Consider the following 16,333-nt stretch of genomic DNA (forward strand, 5'->3'; position numbering starts at 1 on the left):
GATGTATCTTCAGAGAAGCCCCGACTCAATTTGAGAGACACATAATTAATTGAATTGCAGCTGTCAAGAGCGAGAGCTGCACTGAGTCAACAGAGCTGCCTGGGACAGATAGCCTCAGTATCTGCAGGGTTGTGTTCTTTTCGGCGGTGGAGGAAAAACTCACAACAGGAGTAACACAAAGGTTGCGTTTGTTAATTTTCCACTTCGAAACAGAAGCGGCAAATCGCACAGGATTTAGAAAACTGCTCTCCGGTCTTTTAGGCCAAATCAGCTGTATAATACCACTACAACCACAGCAACCTACCTGTTTGAGTATTCAGTCAAGGTTCCTCAAAACAAAGCGCATGGCAAGCCATCCCATAATACCTTGCATCAGCCAGAGAGCCTCGCAGCCCGTCTAATTCAGCATGCAGTTGCGACCGTACGGGTTGCTCTGAAAATAAATCCCGAGTGCTTCGGTCTGATAGTAGAAAGCTGATTATGTGTACTACAGCTAATGATAGGTCAGTGTTTGTATTGGTGAGGCCGTGTGTGTGTAAGTCCTCCTCACACACACACTCGGCTGTCAGTCCACCATTCAGTCAGTCGTAGTTTGATTTCCAACTATGCCAGTGTGCTCAGTAGATGGTGCTGGTTATCTGTGTAGTAGCTGTGCCTTCTCTTCCCCGTTCCATTAAGCATGCTCGGTTCATAACTATGATGCCTAAGCGCCGGCATCCAAAACAAACTGTAGCCCAGAGATCTGACTCAGAGCCACAGGCAGATGAGAAACGACGTTCTATTCTAATAATTATGCTTCAAACAAGGCCTCAGAATTTCTTTAAAAGGTTATTTTATTTGACAAATGCAAGTAATATTTTCGCAGCACAGTATAAACTTAAATGTTATAATACAGAATACAATATTGAGTATATGAAGAACCTGTAGTAGATGGAAACATACCACCAGGACACAGTCTGCATAAGATTTGCAATAGACCAAACCAACAGAGCATCCTTTCACAGCAAAGCATAACGCCATGTAGATTAATTAGCACATAATGCCATGCACATTACGAAAGAAGTAGGCAAATCAGTAGCAAAGGTCTTTTCTACAGGATTGGCACTCTGGCAGCATCATGTTTAAGAATCCAAAATCACACTCGCACACACTCTCGGACGCCCACATGCACATTTTATATTAAAAAGGGAGAAAAAGCACCCAGCATTCATTTGACCCTAGGTAAAGAATCCATTTTCATTTGGTGGCAAAATACAAAAAAATACATTTATATGCAGTGTGGTGCACATCGAAAGTAAGGTTTTTAAGCTTCATTGCCGTCTTGTCATTTTTCATTTCCAGAAAAGCAAACCTAAAACGATACCAAGTTCTTTTCCATTATAATTCATTTTCTTCCACTGATTGCACGGTTACACATACTGGATACACGGAGGCTCTGTACAAATTGATGATGTGTACATAGTTTAGCAACACTTCAAGGTGGCAGTCTAGCACACAAAGTGATAAAGTCAAAATTTAGGGCTGTTTTGCTTCCTCACAGCTGTTGAATGCAGTGAAGGCTGTTTACATCACAAGTTAATTCACCATCAAACCAGAGCATTTGACTTAGGACGATATGGTTTACAACAACAACTTAATAAATAAGTGAGACTTGCTTCACTACTAGCCAGATGAAATGTAATATATCTATACTGTTGATGTTTTTAGCACTTTACAGATGTGTGTATGTCTGCATCAGTGCATTATGGGCCTGGTAGCGAAGATTTAGTCTTATTGGAGTGAGAGCCAGTGTCCTGAGTGAGTGTATGTGGCGATGTGAGCGATGTATGAGGTCAGTGGTTCTGGCTGGAGTGCGGCTCAGTAGCAGCCTCTGCCTTTGCTTCAGCCTCCCGGTGCATCTGGCTGAGGTGTTTGACCAGGCCCTCCAGCTCGGGGTTTCCCCCCACGTCTCTGATCAGCTGGTAGGCCTCGGCCTCCAGGCCCCGCAGAGTCTCGCGCGTGTAGGCGAACGAGCCCACCTTCTCCAGGTAGTCCACGCAGTAGCGCTTGATGTCCACGTTCTCCGTGCGCTGCCGCAGGATGTTCTGCACCTGGGTGCTCTCCGGCCGCGACCATATGGCGTGGATGGTGGGGAAAGAGAACTTGCCCTCGGTCAGGTCCTCGCAGAAGCTCTTGTTCTCGCTGTACTCGCGAGAGCTCAGGTTGGCGTAGTCGTCGCGGATCTGGAAGAAGAGGCCCAGCGTGTCCAGGAGGGGCTTCAGGTCCCGGTCCCAGTCCGAGAAGAGCTGCATCAGGCCCACGGCCAGGCCGAAGAGGCCTCCGGTCTTCTGCAGAACCATGGTGCGGTACTCCTGCTCAGTGGGACAGGTGTACGTGTCCCTCCAGTGGATGTCCAGGCCCTGGCCGCGGTGCAGCTCCAGCAGCTGCCGGGTGAACACCCGGACGGCCTCGGGGTGCTCCAGGGTCAGCACCTTCTCCAACCCCAGGAAGTAGACGTAATTGGCGGAGTTGATCACGGAGGGAATGCCGTAGATGCTGTGGGCCACAGGGAAGCCTCGCCGCAGCTTAGAGCTGTCCTCAATGTCATCTATGAGCAAGCTGGCATTGTGCAGCATCTCCGTCACCTCGATGATCACCTGAACACAACACAAACACACCTGATGATTAAAGACGACAGTGATGCATAAATAATAACCCATGATTAGAGGAATTATTGTGTCTGGAATTTTAACAGATAAAATCATCTGGTAATACTAGGCCATACTTTAACTTTTCTATGCCATAGCTTGTGTTCTGCTGTACTAACATTTGGGGACTGCTATATTGATGCTGTTGCCGAGGAAATATTGCCTCCATGGGCCTTTAAAGTGTCAATAGATGACTTGTTTTAACATAAAAGAAAAAGAACAGCCTCCCTTTCCTTACTGTTACACATAAAACTCAGGTTCAAAGAAACTCTAGATGAATTATGCATTACAGATGTGTTACAGCTAGTATCCAGTAGAGGGAGCCACGTCTACACTCTGCACTGCTCCAGCAGACAGCATCTTGACAAGTAGATGTAGTAAATGTGGGTGAAACAAACCAGGCAGACAGAGAGAATGTAGAGCTGGACTGCTTGCGGGGGCATAAACACAGTCTGGAGCTGTTTTGGAAGGTCAGACAGACTTTGACAGGACTGCTGTGGATTTGATCTGGTCTACTACTCCAAAACCCAGATGTTGTGCCCAACTGGGAGCATATGGAGGGAATGGCTGAATGGGTTAGAGGAGGAAATGTAGTCACATGGTAAAGTAAGTAAGTAGAGGTGACACTCCAGTGCTTGGAGCGCTTTCACCCCCTCCAGAGAGACAATGACTGGGTACGGGCCACAGGGCCGGGTGTACCGACATGCTCCAACAGCTTTATCATGATCCATTATTGACCTCAACACACACACTGATCCAAGGAGTCACCAAAATCTTGTCAAGTCTTCTTATACCAATGTATAGCAGCGCAACAAGTGGTACAGAGATGCATTTGAATGAATGCTGATGCTCATTTCACTCAGGGATTACTGGGACTTCTTTTAATTTACCAATCACTGATTTGGTCCTACATTTTGAGCTGGTATTTATAAGGCCAATACTTTGCTTGCTACACTAACAAACTGGCTCAAGTCAGACAATTTCTGTAGTTGTTCCACAGCAAGGGGGCGCTGGGCCGGACTAAATGCTCCAAGTCCATCAGCAGGAGCTTCTACCCGGGAAAAAGCTGAAATTGATGTGACTCCAGCGTTTACTAGTCCCTGTTCGACACAAAACAGAAAGGGTTGCCGTCAGGTCCTGGGCCGGCCATGCGGCCTGCTGGAGCGCTGTGCTGATTTAGAAGACAAGTGGTGTGGCCTGGTAATGAAAGCTGTTTGTGTGGGGCCGGGGAGCACAAAGAGAGGCTCAGTGGGTCGGGCACAAGGCCAAGGCTGGGCCAGTTCAGCCGTTTATCCTCCAAACACAACCTTTCCCTCAGCAGGGCCCCGACACTCACTCACCCTGCCACCTCAGTGAGCCACTCACAGGAGGGGTGTGGGGGGGGGGCCTGAAGCAACACACACACACACACACACACACACACACACACACACAGGCAGAGAAAATAAATCTAATACAGACATGAGATTCCTAAATGAGAAAATGGGATATTATGTAGCCTAACATCTACTCTAGGATAAAAGATTCATTACAAACAGACTGCGGCCTTAGAGAATTACAATTCCCTGTCAGGAGAACAAAAAGACCAAGTGCACAATCAAGACAGAAATACAAGTCACATGAACAACAGCGTTGCCTCAGGTAACAATAACAAAGAAACAGCAGCTATCAAACCAAAATACAAGCACCAACAATTTCCTAGTTTTGGAGTGTCTGGGTTCTCCAAGGGATCCAATTATAGTCAGGCCATCTCTGTGTTTTAGTGCCCAGTGCCTTCATTGCTCCCTAAGACTTCATTGATTATCACTAGAGGTTATTGACGCGGAAACATGCTCTATTTGCCAGAGCTACAATCAGTGAACCATTAAGAATGCGAAGACTCCTTCACAACAAAGGAGTCACTGAATCCAATATATTGAGGGGAAATAACTCTGAAACAGCCATGTCAGTTACAGACTGGTATAAACCTGTCTCACTTAGAGGTACTAGGTGCTAACCACAGGTTACTGGAATACCATCTGCTGCTGTCAGCACTTCCTGCCTACTCTGTCAGCATCAACAGACAAAAATGAAAAAGTAATGAAGATTCCCTGAGGGACTAAATGATGCTTATGTCCCTGCATTATAATAACAATTTATCACTTAATTAATCCCTGCAGGGACATTCTCTTTCATTTTGCCCCCTCCCTGTCTTGCTTGCTGAAGGACACTTGAGCAGGCTGGATACTTTTCGACATGGGGGCTTGAACCCAGGTTTTCTGGTTTAAGGGCCGTCTCCCTGTAGCAACTGATAATGTGATAGCTGCCGGATAATGTAACAACTTATCAAAATGTGATAAAATGTCTGTCTAAATAGGTTGAAAATGTAATAAAATCTGAGTATGTAATTGCTGGATAATGTCATAACATCACATAATTACATTACATAATTACATAATTACATAACAGGCGTCTATTACTTCACAAGGGGTGCAACATTTAATTGGTGATGTCATAATTTTGACTAACAATGTACTAACTTGTAAGAATGTAATGTAATAATTCAAGTTATTTCATCATTAGTCAATACTATTCAGTACATCATCAGTTAAATAACATTACACCCCTTCTGAAGTAATAATTGCTGGTTAATGTATTAATGTGTATGAATTACATTTAATACTGGTATTGTGGAACAAGCTGCCTGAGGAGATCAGGGTGGCTTCTTCAGTGTCTTATAAATAAATACATACATACATACATACATACATACATACATACATCATAAAAACATACCTTTATGAACTTGGTTTTACTTAGTTTTTGTGTTTAGATTGATTGCCATCGTCTTCTTGTTTATTGGTATTAGTGTTATTTTATTAGGTGTTCATTTTATCACCATTTGTGTTTGTTTTTATTGTTCGCCTATTGTTCTGTGAAGCACATTGTAACTATATCGAAAAGTGCTCTACAAATAAAGTTTATTATTATTATTATTGTTATAATACATTACAGGTTTTATTATTACTCTTTTGACCCATTTAGAGGGTAATTACATTTCAGAAGGTATTACACTGTCCGGCAGTTATTACATTATGAGTTGCTACACTTCCTGTTCACTATGCCAACCTGCCAATCAGGTCATAGTTAATTTGTCATAGTGGCAGCGACATTACAGCCTCACTCACCTTCAGTCAGGCTGAAACCCACTAGAAGCTCTGAGCCTGTGTGACAGACAACCCCTTGACTGACACATACTGTATGTTTTAAAAGCAAAAAGACAGAAGTCAGGAAACGTGATAAAAGCTAACCTTTCTGCATTGTCAAAGAGAACAGGAGGAGGCCGGCCTGCTAAAGGTTGAAAGGCAGCCGATGTGCGCTGGAGGAATTTCCCTAACCTCCGCTCCCCGTGCTGTACTACATAGTAGAGCGGCACAGATGGGTTTTTGATAAAGAATGAATAGCCAAATGAATGAGACAGTGTGCAACTGTCACTGCCTCCATCTATCTGGAGGCACGGTTGTTTCCATGGCGGCGACTTCTTGGCAGCAGTGTGCTAATGATGATGGGAGGAGTGCTCGCAGTCTGCATGATGGGTTCAGCAAGAGTTTACAGCCAAATATACCACAGAGCTGCCACAAAGACAGAGGGAGACAGAAAGCCATGAGGGGGGGAAGGGGGGGGGCAGTTCTTTGATATGACAGAAGTACAATTATCCTGCTACTAAGTACCTCCACTAGCTACTGTATCATAACAAAGAGGAAATACTGTCTACAGTGAACTTGTCAGATGTTTTACAGGAGCACAAACCTTTGGCGACAATCTGCATATGAACGTTGGCCATATGAACCGCCAACAAATCTACATCAACAAGTGATCAGTCCAGCTCAGTGCTCTAGAGTAATGTTTTATTTTAACCCTAAGGAGCACATGAGCCTCTGAAATGAAAATATATCAGGAATACATAGAGAAATGTAGCAGCATGTAATGCGAAAATAATCAAAAACGCCACTTTGAATCTCAAGTTGCTCCTTTTTCAATTTTCCACATGGCAGTAATTCATTTTTAGCCGTAGAAGCTACTATAATAGTAGCACTGTAGAAGCTTTGAGCTGCTACTAAACATATCTCCAGTGAGGCAAAGTGTGAGAGAGATGCTGTGGTGGGAGGAGGAGGGCAGACGTGACGGGACTGATCTACTATATTCAATAAATATCTTATTCCTCAGAAGATAGACAGGCAAGGATATTACTCTCTCTCACACACATACAAACACACACTCCTGATTGTTTTTATTGAGGCCTTCAACCAGTCATCACAGAGGGGGGTGGGGGGCTTTTATTGCACATTTGAAGATGAAATGACCACAGGAGGCTGCGTGCGCTCGCAACAGTGCGACCTGTGAGCTCCGCTGCAGAACTAGGGTTACTCTATTTGGAGAGGATTTATAAAAAATTCAGGACAAAGGGAGACCTGTTGAGCAGCAAACCTAATGAGAGCTGACAGGCTCGGCACTTAGCATTCTGCACTGGGAAAGGCAGCTGATTCACAAAAAGCAGATTAGTCTCCATATCTCCATCATCGGACATAGGGCCACTATTTAGTCACCACAATGCTAACACTATCAGTCTAATAGGGTCGACAGCCTGTTCTCCCTAAGGGGATGGCGGGGAGGGTCCTGCTCAATACACCCAATAAACCCTAAATGGTTAATTAGAAATTAATCTGACAGAAGAACAGTAGAAATGCCAATGGGCCCGCTATTTGAATATGCAATTCGGTATGTCTGTTGCAGTCTAATCATTAAGCATCCAAGGATAAGAAGTGACAGTATTGGAGTGGAGGAGTGGAGGCGTGTGTTTGCCTGGGAAGCTGTCTGCAATTTAAATCTGGCTAATCCCATGCTCACGGATGTGATCAGGAACACACAAAAAAAAAAAGAGCAGAAAAGCAGTCGTCTCTCACTGGAAATTAATAGGAGTTGTATGCAAAAAGAAAAAATCCCTGGATGCTGCCACATATTTCCTTCTCATTTTCCCTTTTATGGCACTGGTACTGTTTACTGTACCATTGGGAGGAAAAAAACAGTAAAATACTGAGCGACCATGACCTACCTATTCCCATTTAAAAAGTATATGCTAAAAGCGAAATGAAACATTCTGCTAACAGTTCAATAACATGAGCTGTCCATTTTCCTAAAAAATGCTAACAACCAATTTCTTGCGTTCCTTCTTCCATCTAACTTTGAAAACAAACTTAAGATAAATAGAAAAAAAGGATGCTTTAGGCTATTGGAATCAAACAGCAATTTCTCAGCACTGGGCTTGAAAGCAGCTCACATGGAATGAATAAAAGTGCTTGATGTATATAATTTAAGACCATCTGGACTCGCATGCTAGTCTTGCTTCCACTCTCTCCAGAAACACAACACCGCTCTTTCTAGGCAGAAACTCAATTTGATAGAGATGCATTCTAAAAATGGCCTGCTGTGCACTGATGGGTTAAGTGCCAAAATCTATTAGAATTGATTTTCATCCCTTTGAGATGACAGAAGGGAATATTAAAGGGGAGAGGGGCAAGATGACAGGAAAATCTGATTGGGCAAGGGAGAATTCTGGAAAAAAAAGAAGATGATGAAAGCTGGGACAGTATTGGTTCAGATAAGTAAATACGATGATCGCTATTGAAAGAACCCCCACCCATTGCGCAACACTGGGAGCACTTCCCTTTTTCAGAGCGAAGCTGGGTTCACTCTGGTTAGCAGCTAGCCGTGTGTGTGACTTTATTGTTTTGTCTGTTGTTTGCTTACACAGCCCTCTGTCTCTCACTTCCTCAACCAGTCATCTGAGCAATATGGGGGAGGGAGGGAGGGAGGGGAGGGTGTCACATGATCAGAGTGCGGACAGACACATAAGGAAGTGTCCAGAACATGAGCGGAAAAACAGGGGATAGAAACTGATAGAAGTGGAAACACAATGGAGATGACAGGAGAAAATTAGGCCACGCTCAGTGTGAAAACAACACTGATGTGAAGGTGAAGCGGACCAGCAGACCAGCCTGAACTGGAAGAATAGCCTGAACTGTCATTTTATCACAAGGAACGTGGTTCGGCTGTACGGCGTCTATCTGCATGGCAGGAGTCTTCGCACGTTTTCAAACGCTTCGCACCTTGCTGTGTCTTTTCCTTCTAAACCGAGTACCACCAGTCTTCCATTTGTATCCGTCACCAGCCTAATCCTAATCTGCCACCACTGAGTCACTTTAAAGTACTGAGTCATCATGAGTAGACAACGAAAAACTGTTGAGATGAAACAGTGAAAATAATGGCCGCCTTGTCACTGAGCGTACCTTTTCAAAGTGAAGACTTCTTTCAGCTTTCATAAAAGCTGAAAGAAGTGAGCAAAACACCTTGAGCGGTAAAGTCTGGCAATCATCTCTTTGTTACAGCCCCATGCTGTCACTGAATCTATATGGCCAAAGAAATAGTGTATTGTGGCTTTAAAGAAAGATGAGCCAACACCAACCATTACTGACATCAGCAGCTAAAGGAGAAAGCTGTATTTTTTTTACATGAGACCAAAAAAGAACAGAAAAGGGTAAACTGTTTTCAAAAGCGTTGCTCCTTTTTCCTTCATTCGTTCGACTTGATCCTCTGCTGCATTAGAAACCTCCTGTAATAAATCATGAATGCTCTAAGCTCTAAACCTGAGCTTTAGATTTACATTCAGTTAGAAGCGACTCAGGTGACAGAACACTCTGGGCGAATTAGGAAATAAACGAGCGCGGCATCATTTCACCTTCCTGGGCCTGTCAGCAACAATAAACATGACGGCTCTGAATGTTAAAGAGGCTTGAAATGGTCGGCTTCTCACCTGAAGTTTGTCCTCTGGAACGTTCAGCCAGTGGTTAAATGCTTGGGAGAGTTTCGTCCTAACCTGTTTTCCTGCGAAGAGAGCGAGAAAAAGAAAGTTCAATCATTAAAATAGTCAAGGACAAAAATACTGTAGCATGCAAAGGCAATTCTAAAACAGTCCAGACTCATATGAGAGCAAAACGGTAACCTTGAATTGCATCCTTCACGCTGCCTGACTATTAATCTTGAAAATCATCATCAGCTCATTCTACATTGAAATAATATGAGTCTTAACTAACAAGCCTGATTCTCTGCCTTGGCTTCCCTGACATTGGTATTGGTATTTTGAGTCCCAATGTCTCTGATAAAACAGAATGCATGGTTTGTTAAGGCCAATATCACCACATTTAGTGGGTGGTAGCTAGAACAGGTAAAGTTGGGGGTTCACAGTTCAAGAACACAGAGGTATTTATGTTAAGGTTGCGCTAGGTAAGACTTATGTAAAAATGCACCTGCCTTACCAGCGTAAATGACAAAGTGGGGCTACAATAGAAAAAAACATCCCATCCCAACTAACTGACACCCCGCAGATTCGTCCCATTTACTCAAATGTAATTCTGGTGTTCAGTATGGACACTTCTCTATCCACAGGAAGTGACGAATTGCAAAATACAAAACTTTCCTGTGCTCTGTCCAGAGAAAGCTGGACTCGCCAACGGTATGTTGGTAATCATGAGCATAACAATGCACCGTTTACAGATTTCTGGGTATTGAAGTTCAAATTCTTCCAAACATTACCTCTCGCTGCCATTTGGGCTGCCAACATGCAAAGTTACCAAGTGTAGCTTTAAGATTGTTCTAACAATGTAAAATATCTCTTAAAACCACTACCCAAAAGACAAACTGTCAATGTTCAAAGTACTGTTTGATTCTGTAGTTACTGTCTGTGAAATGTTAAAATGACTTTCTTATCAATCAGGCCTTGACAAAAGAACACCTTTAACATAGGGAAAAGAACAAGGAACAACAATACAGCTGCCACAATATAGATCTGAAATTTAAGTTCAAGACGAATATGCCACAACATTTTAAATTTGATTAAATCAAATGTGTATACATCTGCTGTGAAACATCATATTAACCATTTTGGGCATTTTGCTGATGCTCTGATCCAGTGTGACTAACAAGAAGTGAGCAGGTTGGGACACTTCACCAAGACACATGGCTTTTGCGAGTCTGTCTCTGGAACCACAAGGCCACCCTGCCGCCACTGACATCACAGCTGACTCACCTGGCAGCTGCAGCAAATACTTGTACGGTTCCAGAAGAATTCGCTCAGAGGCTGCTTCCCTGTCGCCATCCATTGCTTGAAGTTTAAGCAAATCTATTGGAGGAGATGGAAAATATAATGAAAATTAAAAAATTAAAAAATCAAATATGGCTGTTGAAGACTTAACACTTTTGGAATAGTTGCAGTATTGCAATTTCTAAACTACATCTATTGACTGCCCTACATATTTAATGTTATTTGTAAATGTAAATGCTGTGTATGTGTGTGAGGTGCCCCCGAGGTCAGGCTTCTATAGGTGCCCTTTTTTTTTTTTTGTATTCTTCTCTATATTGCTTGTATCTGTTACTTCCCAGCCCCATACTTAAAGGAAAAGTTCCTACTTGGTCCTACCAACTTCAATGGAGTTTCAGCTGACATGGGGGTGAGTAGATAATGAATGAATTTTCATTTTGCGGTGAATCATTCCTTTAAGGGAGACTCTGCCTTAAAACTGACAGCTTGAGGAACCCAAAGCTGGTATAGACAAAATCGATACAGCAGTGAAAGAAATTGCAGAAAGGAGTCATTCGACATGACAAGAGTAATGTTAGACTCGAGGGCCAGCTTTACGCAACTAACACCACATAACCTACACTAGTCTGTAGCTTAATATACAATCACCGGCCACTTCATTAGGTACTTCTGTTCAACTGCTTGTTAACACAAATATCTAATCAGCCAATCACGTGGCAGTAACTCAATGCATTTAGGCATGTAGACATGGTCAAGACGATCTGCTGAAGTTCAAACCAAGCATCAGAATGGGGAAGAAAGGTGATTTAAGTGACTTTGAACGTGGCATGGTTGTTGGTGCCAGACGGGCTGGTTTGAGTAATTCAGAAACTGCTGATCTACTGGGATTTTCACGCACAACCATCTCTAGGGTTTACAGAGAATGGTCCGAAAAAGAGAAAATATAAAAAAAATGAAAATAAAAAAAGGTATTACCTAAGCTCATGCAGCCTGGACATGAAAGGCACAATTAATTTATCAATTACACGGGGACAGAGATAAAGTGGTGAGTGCTGTTAGGCTAAGTGAAACGCAAATAAAAAATGAATTCAATGTTGGAAGCTCTACACTTCTAAAAAAAAAATGGCCTAAATCATCTAAACCAAACAGCAAATTGAAATGTTTTGACAAATCCCATGAAATGCTTCCATGACGTAACTATTCACTATCCATCACGTATTAGACCCATGTATAGGGCCGTGAAATCCTCTTGTGCATGGTGACAGCAGGACTGGAATGTGTTCACAAGAAAAACAATTATGTCACCGGTGACTCACAGAAACTGGTGACCAGTGATGCAGCGCTAAATAAAAAGGTGGGTAAACTATGGCCTCCTGCTGGTCATCATCACGAGGCAATAAAAACCACCACCACTATGAACTAAAATCAATTAGATTTTCAGACGAGCAAATTTATTTATTCCCATAAAAGACCATCCACATATAACTTACTTATCAGCTTGATACTATTTCCAATGTACATGATGAATTTACATCATAAAGATGTACAGGTAACCTCTATTCTGAAAATGGGGGAGTAAACTGACTTTAGGCGGGTTTACTGTTCACTACATCCCTGCTTGTGATGAATTATTGATGCACAACATAACAGCTACTGATTCTAACTCAGTTACCACACAGACATCACAGACAGATCAAGGATAAAAGATAAACAGATAAAAGAACATGTCATGATACTTTCTATCAAATAACAACACAACTACAGAGTCCATTTGCACCAAGTTACAGACACATTGCAATATCATATTTGAGAAGATCTGGTTTCTTGTCAAAAAATAATGTTTATGCAATTTCATCATTTTCATGGAGAGATTTACAGTTGCTGGCACTCTGCAATATATGTGTGTGTGTGTGTGTGTGTGTGTGTGTGTGAGTAAGAGAGCGAGTGTTTGTGTATAGTTAACTATTCAGCTGTTAGTGCAAATTGGAAAACATCAATGCAATCAAATTCCACATTTTTCCCAACTTATGTAGGCTATGCATAATTTGGGTCATAATACATTTTATTACAATGCAATTTTACTGCATTTCATTTCAAATTTGAATTAACGTTTGAATATTGTTAACATGTGATATAGCCTTTGCAGTTTCATTTTCGATTTGCTAGATAATATGCGTACTTGTACATGAAAATTCAAATGCAAATTTGATTAATGAATTTTAAATGACATGATGACCCAAATTATGGATCCATACGTTTGAAAAATAAAATGCTACTGCGGGATTTCATTTTCCAGTTTGATTAACCATATGAATAAAGTGAACTGTGCTCTTTCATACTGGTCTGCCCTCTTCATCTTCAGTACGTTACTTTAGTTATGATAGCTCCACCCACCTTTGAGACTTGGCAGCTTCCCTTCAGTCTGCTGATCAGTCCCTTATTTCTGTTAGCCAAATTGCTAGTTAGCTAGGAGGCTAACATAAGTGCGCCGGTACACCCGCTTTGAACAATATTTAGTTTTTTTCAAAATAAAAACTTCCAATTCAACATTGGTCAAATAAGGCACACGATATGACCATCACATCCACACTTTGATAACATTTTCAGCTCTCAGTATTACTAGCTAATTCACGAGATGCCAGGCGGGTAGTGTGACTGTAAAACAGCACACAGCCGCTTTTCACAACGAGCTAGTGTTGGCGAGCTAGCTATATAGGCTTTGCCTTCTTTACAGAGCAAGCGCAGAATAGGTGGGGAATGCAACATGGGGGCGTCGCATGTTGTATGTTGTGATTTGATATTCGACATTGCCCGGCGGAAGCAACTGAACTTTAAGGCAATACAATGAATAGAAATCTCCCCTGTGTCGGCCGAGACTGTAACACATATCGAACACACATATGTGTTGCAGAACTGTGGGGGTTGTAGTTTCTTGGCCTCTCTTGGTTCTGTATTGTGATAGTCACCCAGTCGGATTACGTCTTACAGTTTACCATGGATATTTTTCTCCTGGCTCAGCCAATCATATTTAGTTAAGGCGTTCCCTGCACTGTGGCATCCAACGGGCGAGCATACTGATGACAGAGGCTGGGTTTGTATACCTGTCAATCATTTTCAGAAGGCGGGGAGAAGGATCAGAGAAAGAGCTAGCGAGCTACTCAACAAGGCAACAGCAGCGTTCTGCAACGACTTTTGCCGATCCGCATCCAACATCAACCGGGCCAACGAACGACGCTCAAAACCTGTCAGATTATACATATAAATGATCCTATGGATTACTAATACACTTTCGTCGAAAAACAGGAGTGTTTCTCAACTTGACTGCGTAGGTAAGACTGCTTTTATTCGGCATAGCCAATGTTATTTGGAATATTTTCGTTAGCTGGCTGGCTGCTACCAAGCCAACCTTGACGATAGCTAACTTGTTAACTAACATTGTGATGTGTTTAGGGAGATTTGAAGGAATGAATGAATTGGGTGCCAAGACAGCAAAAAGCCAACGGCCGAGAATACGGAGAAAACTTGGCCAGCTCGGTAACAAAGTTATTCTGTAACCAGCCAAATTAAGCTGATGAGCACAGCAGTGGCAGTGAAAGGTTAGCCATCGTTACTCTGGGTGGAATAGTTTCAAGCCTGCTAGACAAGCATCGGAGTGTTGTGTTGTTGAGCGGAGGAATCCTCGAAAAGGTGTCGTCGAACAGTGCCTGTCATGGTGTTCCCTAATAGCCATCAAAAGTGATATTACACGACACCATTGCCGACCTGTATAGCGTGACATCGCTGCAAGATGTGATTTATCGCCCAGCGATTAAACGGCTGTAGTTTCATGAGTAAATTCGCAGTGCCAGGGTTTTCTTTTGTGCCATTAGTATCGTTAACGTTAGCTTCTCATGATTGGCTTGTCCAGTCTAGGCAGGACCCGCTGCTACATTGTGTCAATGAACTCATCCGTTTAATCAGTTGTATATTTCTTGATGCGAGGTGGAATATTTTTTCCACAGCTGCTCTGCTAGAGCACCTCTGTTATTCTCAATGTTGTGTGCGTGACCAATATTTTGCACATATCCGTGACTGGCACATCACCGTTGACAAAATGATTGAACAGAAATGGTTGGCGAAGCTGTTTAATCGCTCACAGCTTTAGTTAACCACGGCCCCATCTTTTAGGACAAGGGGAAGACGGTAGAGGCTCGGGCTGTGTGTGCATTGTTGAGACAGCTTGGTGGTCAGTCACTCACTTGCAACGGCTGGTCTAGCAAATTGTCTGGGGCGGATGACATTGTATCCTCCGCGATCATTCGCCACGACGAAGATCCATAAATGAGGGCTACGACCTTGGATTCTCTTATAATAATAAAATGTTTTAGGCATTTGGGCGATGTTGCTGCGTTACAAGTCTTCTTAGGCTTGACCTTGTTGCGAACCGTTTCGTCGACTTGTTTCTTTGTCAGAAGCAACCCCACTCAACGTTACTCAGTGAATAGTCAGCAAAATGATAGACCAGCCGATAAAGAGAACATGTTGTAAAGAAAGTGACTTTCAGTCGGACTGCAGGCTTACTTTATTCAACTTCACGCTATTATTGCAGCATATAACGTCCATAAGACCGTATTTATAAAAAGGTCTGGTTTGGTCGCTGTCTTGCCTGCCTCGCCAGTGTTATCGCTCTATTTTGCTGTCGAGTGTACTCTCCGCAGAGAGCAGCGCACCGAGACAAGGGGGAGCGACTCGGGGAAAATGAAAATGAACGGTCTCGGAGCAGTTCTCCTCTAAAATCAAGAGATTCATCTCCGAGAGAGAAATGGCTCTGACAAGGGCAGGTGAACAGCGATCGTTGATGCGCGCTTCCCCCGCAATTTTCCGTGCTTCTGTGCCGAAGTGTTCTTGTTTTAGCCGACTGTCAGCTACAGAAATGGCGTCATCCTTTGCTGTAGCGTATAGTCAGTGCAGTGCAGACAGTAGGCACACCACGCTACCGTACTCAAACAGCCGAGCACCGAGCTGCTTACACTATCACCTTATACCAGCTACTGTGAAATTGACCATGCATTTGTGTAGACCGAGAAGGAAGTAGACTGTTTCGCCAGCGTTGAGTTACTTTTTTTGTTTGCTCGCCCTTCCACACGCCGAGACCCCAACTGACTACAGTACACGGGGCATTACATAAACGGCTTTACAGGCTCTGCGAATGGGAATGATCAGCCTGCCACGGTTTACTTTGCAACACAGATATTTTGGGAATGTAGTTTGAAAGCTTGGTTACAAACTGGGGCAGTCCACTGCAATATCACATTAGTAATGATTATTTAAGTAAAGGGTCTTAAGACTTTTTTTTTAGAACGATTAAAGGATCCATCTAAAATCAAACTCATTATTCTTAAAGGGAAATTATACGTTGAGGTGATTTGGTTTGCATTTTGTGAGACAGTTGTTACCAATGTAAATTGTGTGTCTACCATCCAGGTTTTTCATGGCATCCACCACTGTAGAAGAACAAGTGATGTCATCATAA

The 16,333-nt window shown here is 42.8% G+C and overlaps 2 protein-coding genes across 4 annotated transcripts in view; one reads left to right on the top strand and one right to left on the bottom strand.

Moving 5' to 3' along the window:
• Positions 1-827: 827 nt before the first annotated feature.
• Positions 828-13,492, bottom strand: ggps1 (geranylgeranyl diphosphate synthase 1). The gene is made up of 4 exons (XM_071894404.2): positions 13,216-13,492; positions 10,810-10,902; positions 9,538-9,608; positions 828-2,636 (listed from the first exon to the last, which is right to left on the bottom strand). Exons 2-4 carry the CDS (start codon positions 10,880-10,882, stop codon positions 1,833-1,835), a joined length of 948 nt encoding a protein of 315 aa, XP_071750505.1. The 5' UTR covers positions 10,883-10,902; positions 13,216-13,492; the 3' UTR covers positions 828-1,832.
• A 521-nt stretch (positions 13,493-14,013) lies between these two features.
• The window catches only part of arid4b (AT-rich interaction domain 4B), a 37,883-nt gene continuing 35,563 nt past the window's right edge, over positions 14,014-16,333 (top strand). For all 3 annotated transcript variants that reach the window (XM_071894399.2, XM_071894400.2, XM_071894401.2), the window contains exon 1: positions 14,014-14,150. The gene's annotated coding sequence lies outside the window, so the exon portion shown is untranslated. The remainder of the gene's footprint in view (positions 14,151-16,333) is intronic.

The sequence above is a fragment of the Centroberyx gerrardi genome, chromosome 15, assembly GCF_048128805.1.
Source record: "Centroberyx gerrardi isolate f3 chromosome 15, fCenGer3.hap1.cur.20231027, whole genome shotgun sequence".
Lineage (NCBI taxonomy): Eukaryota > Metazoa > Chordata > Actinopteri > Beryciformes > Berycidae > Centroberyx > Centroberyx gerrardi.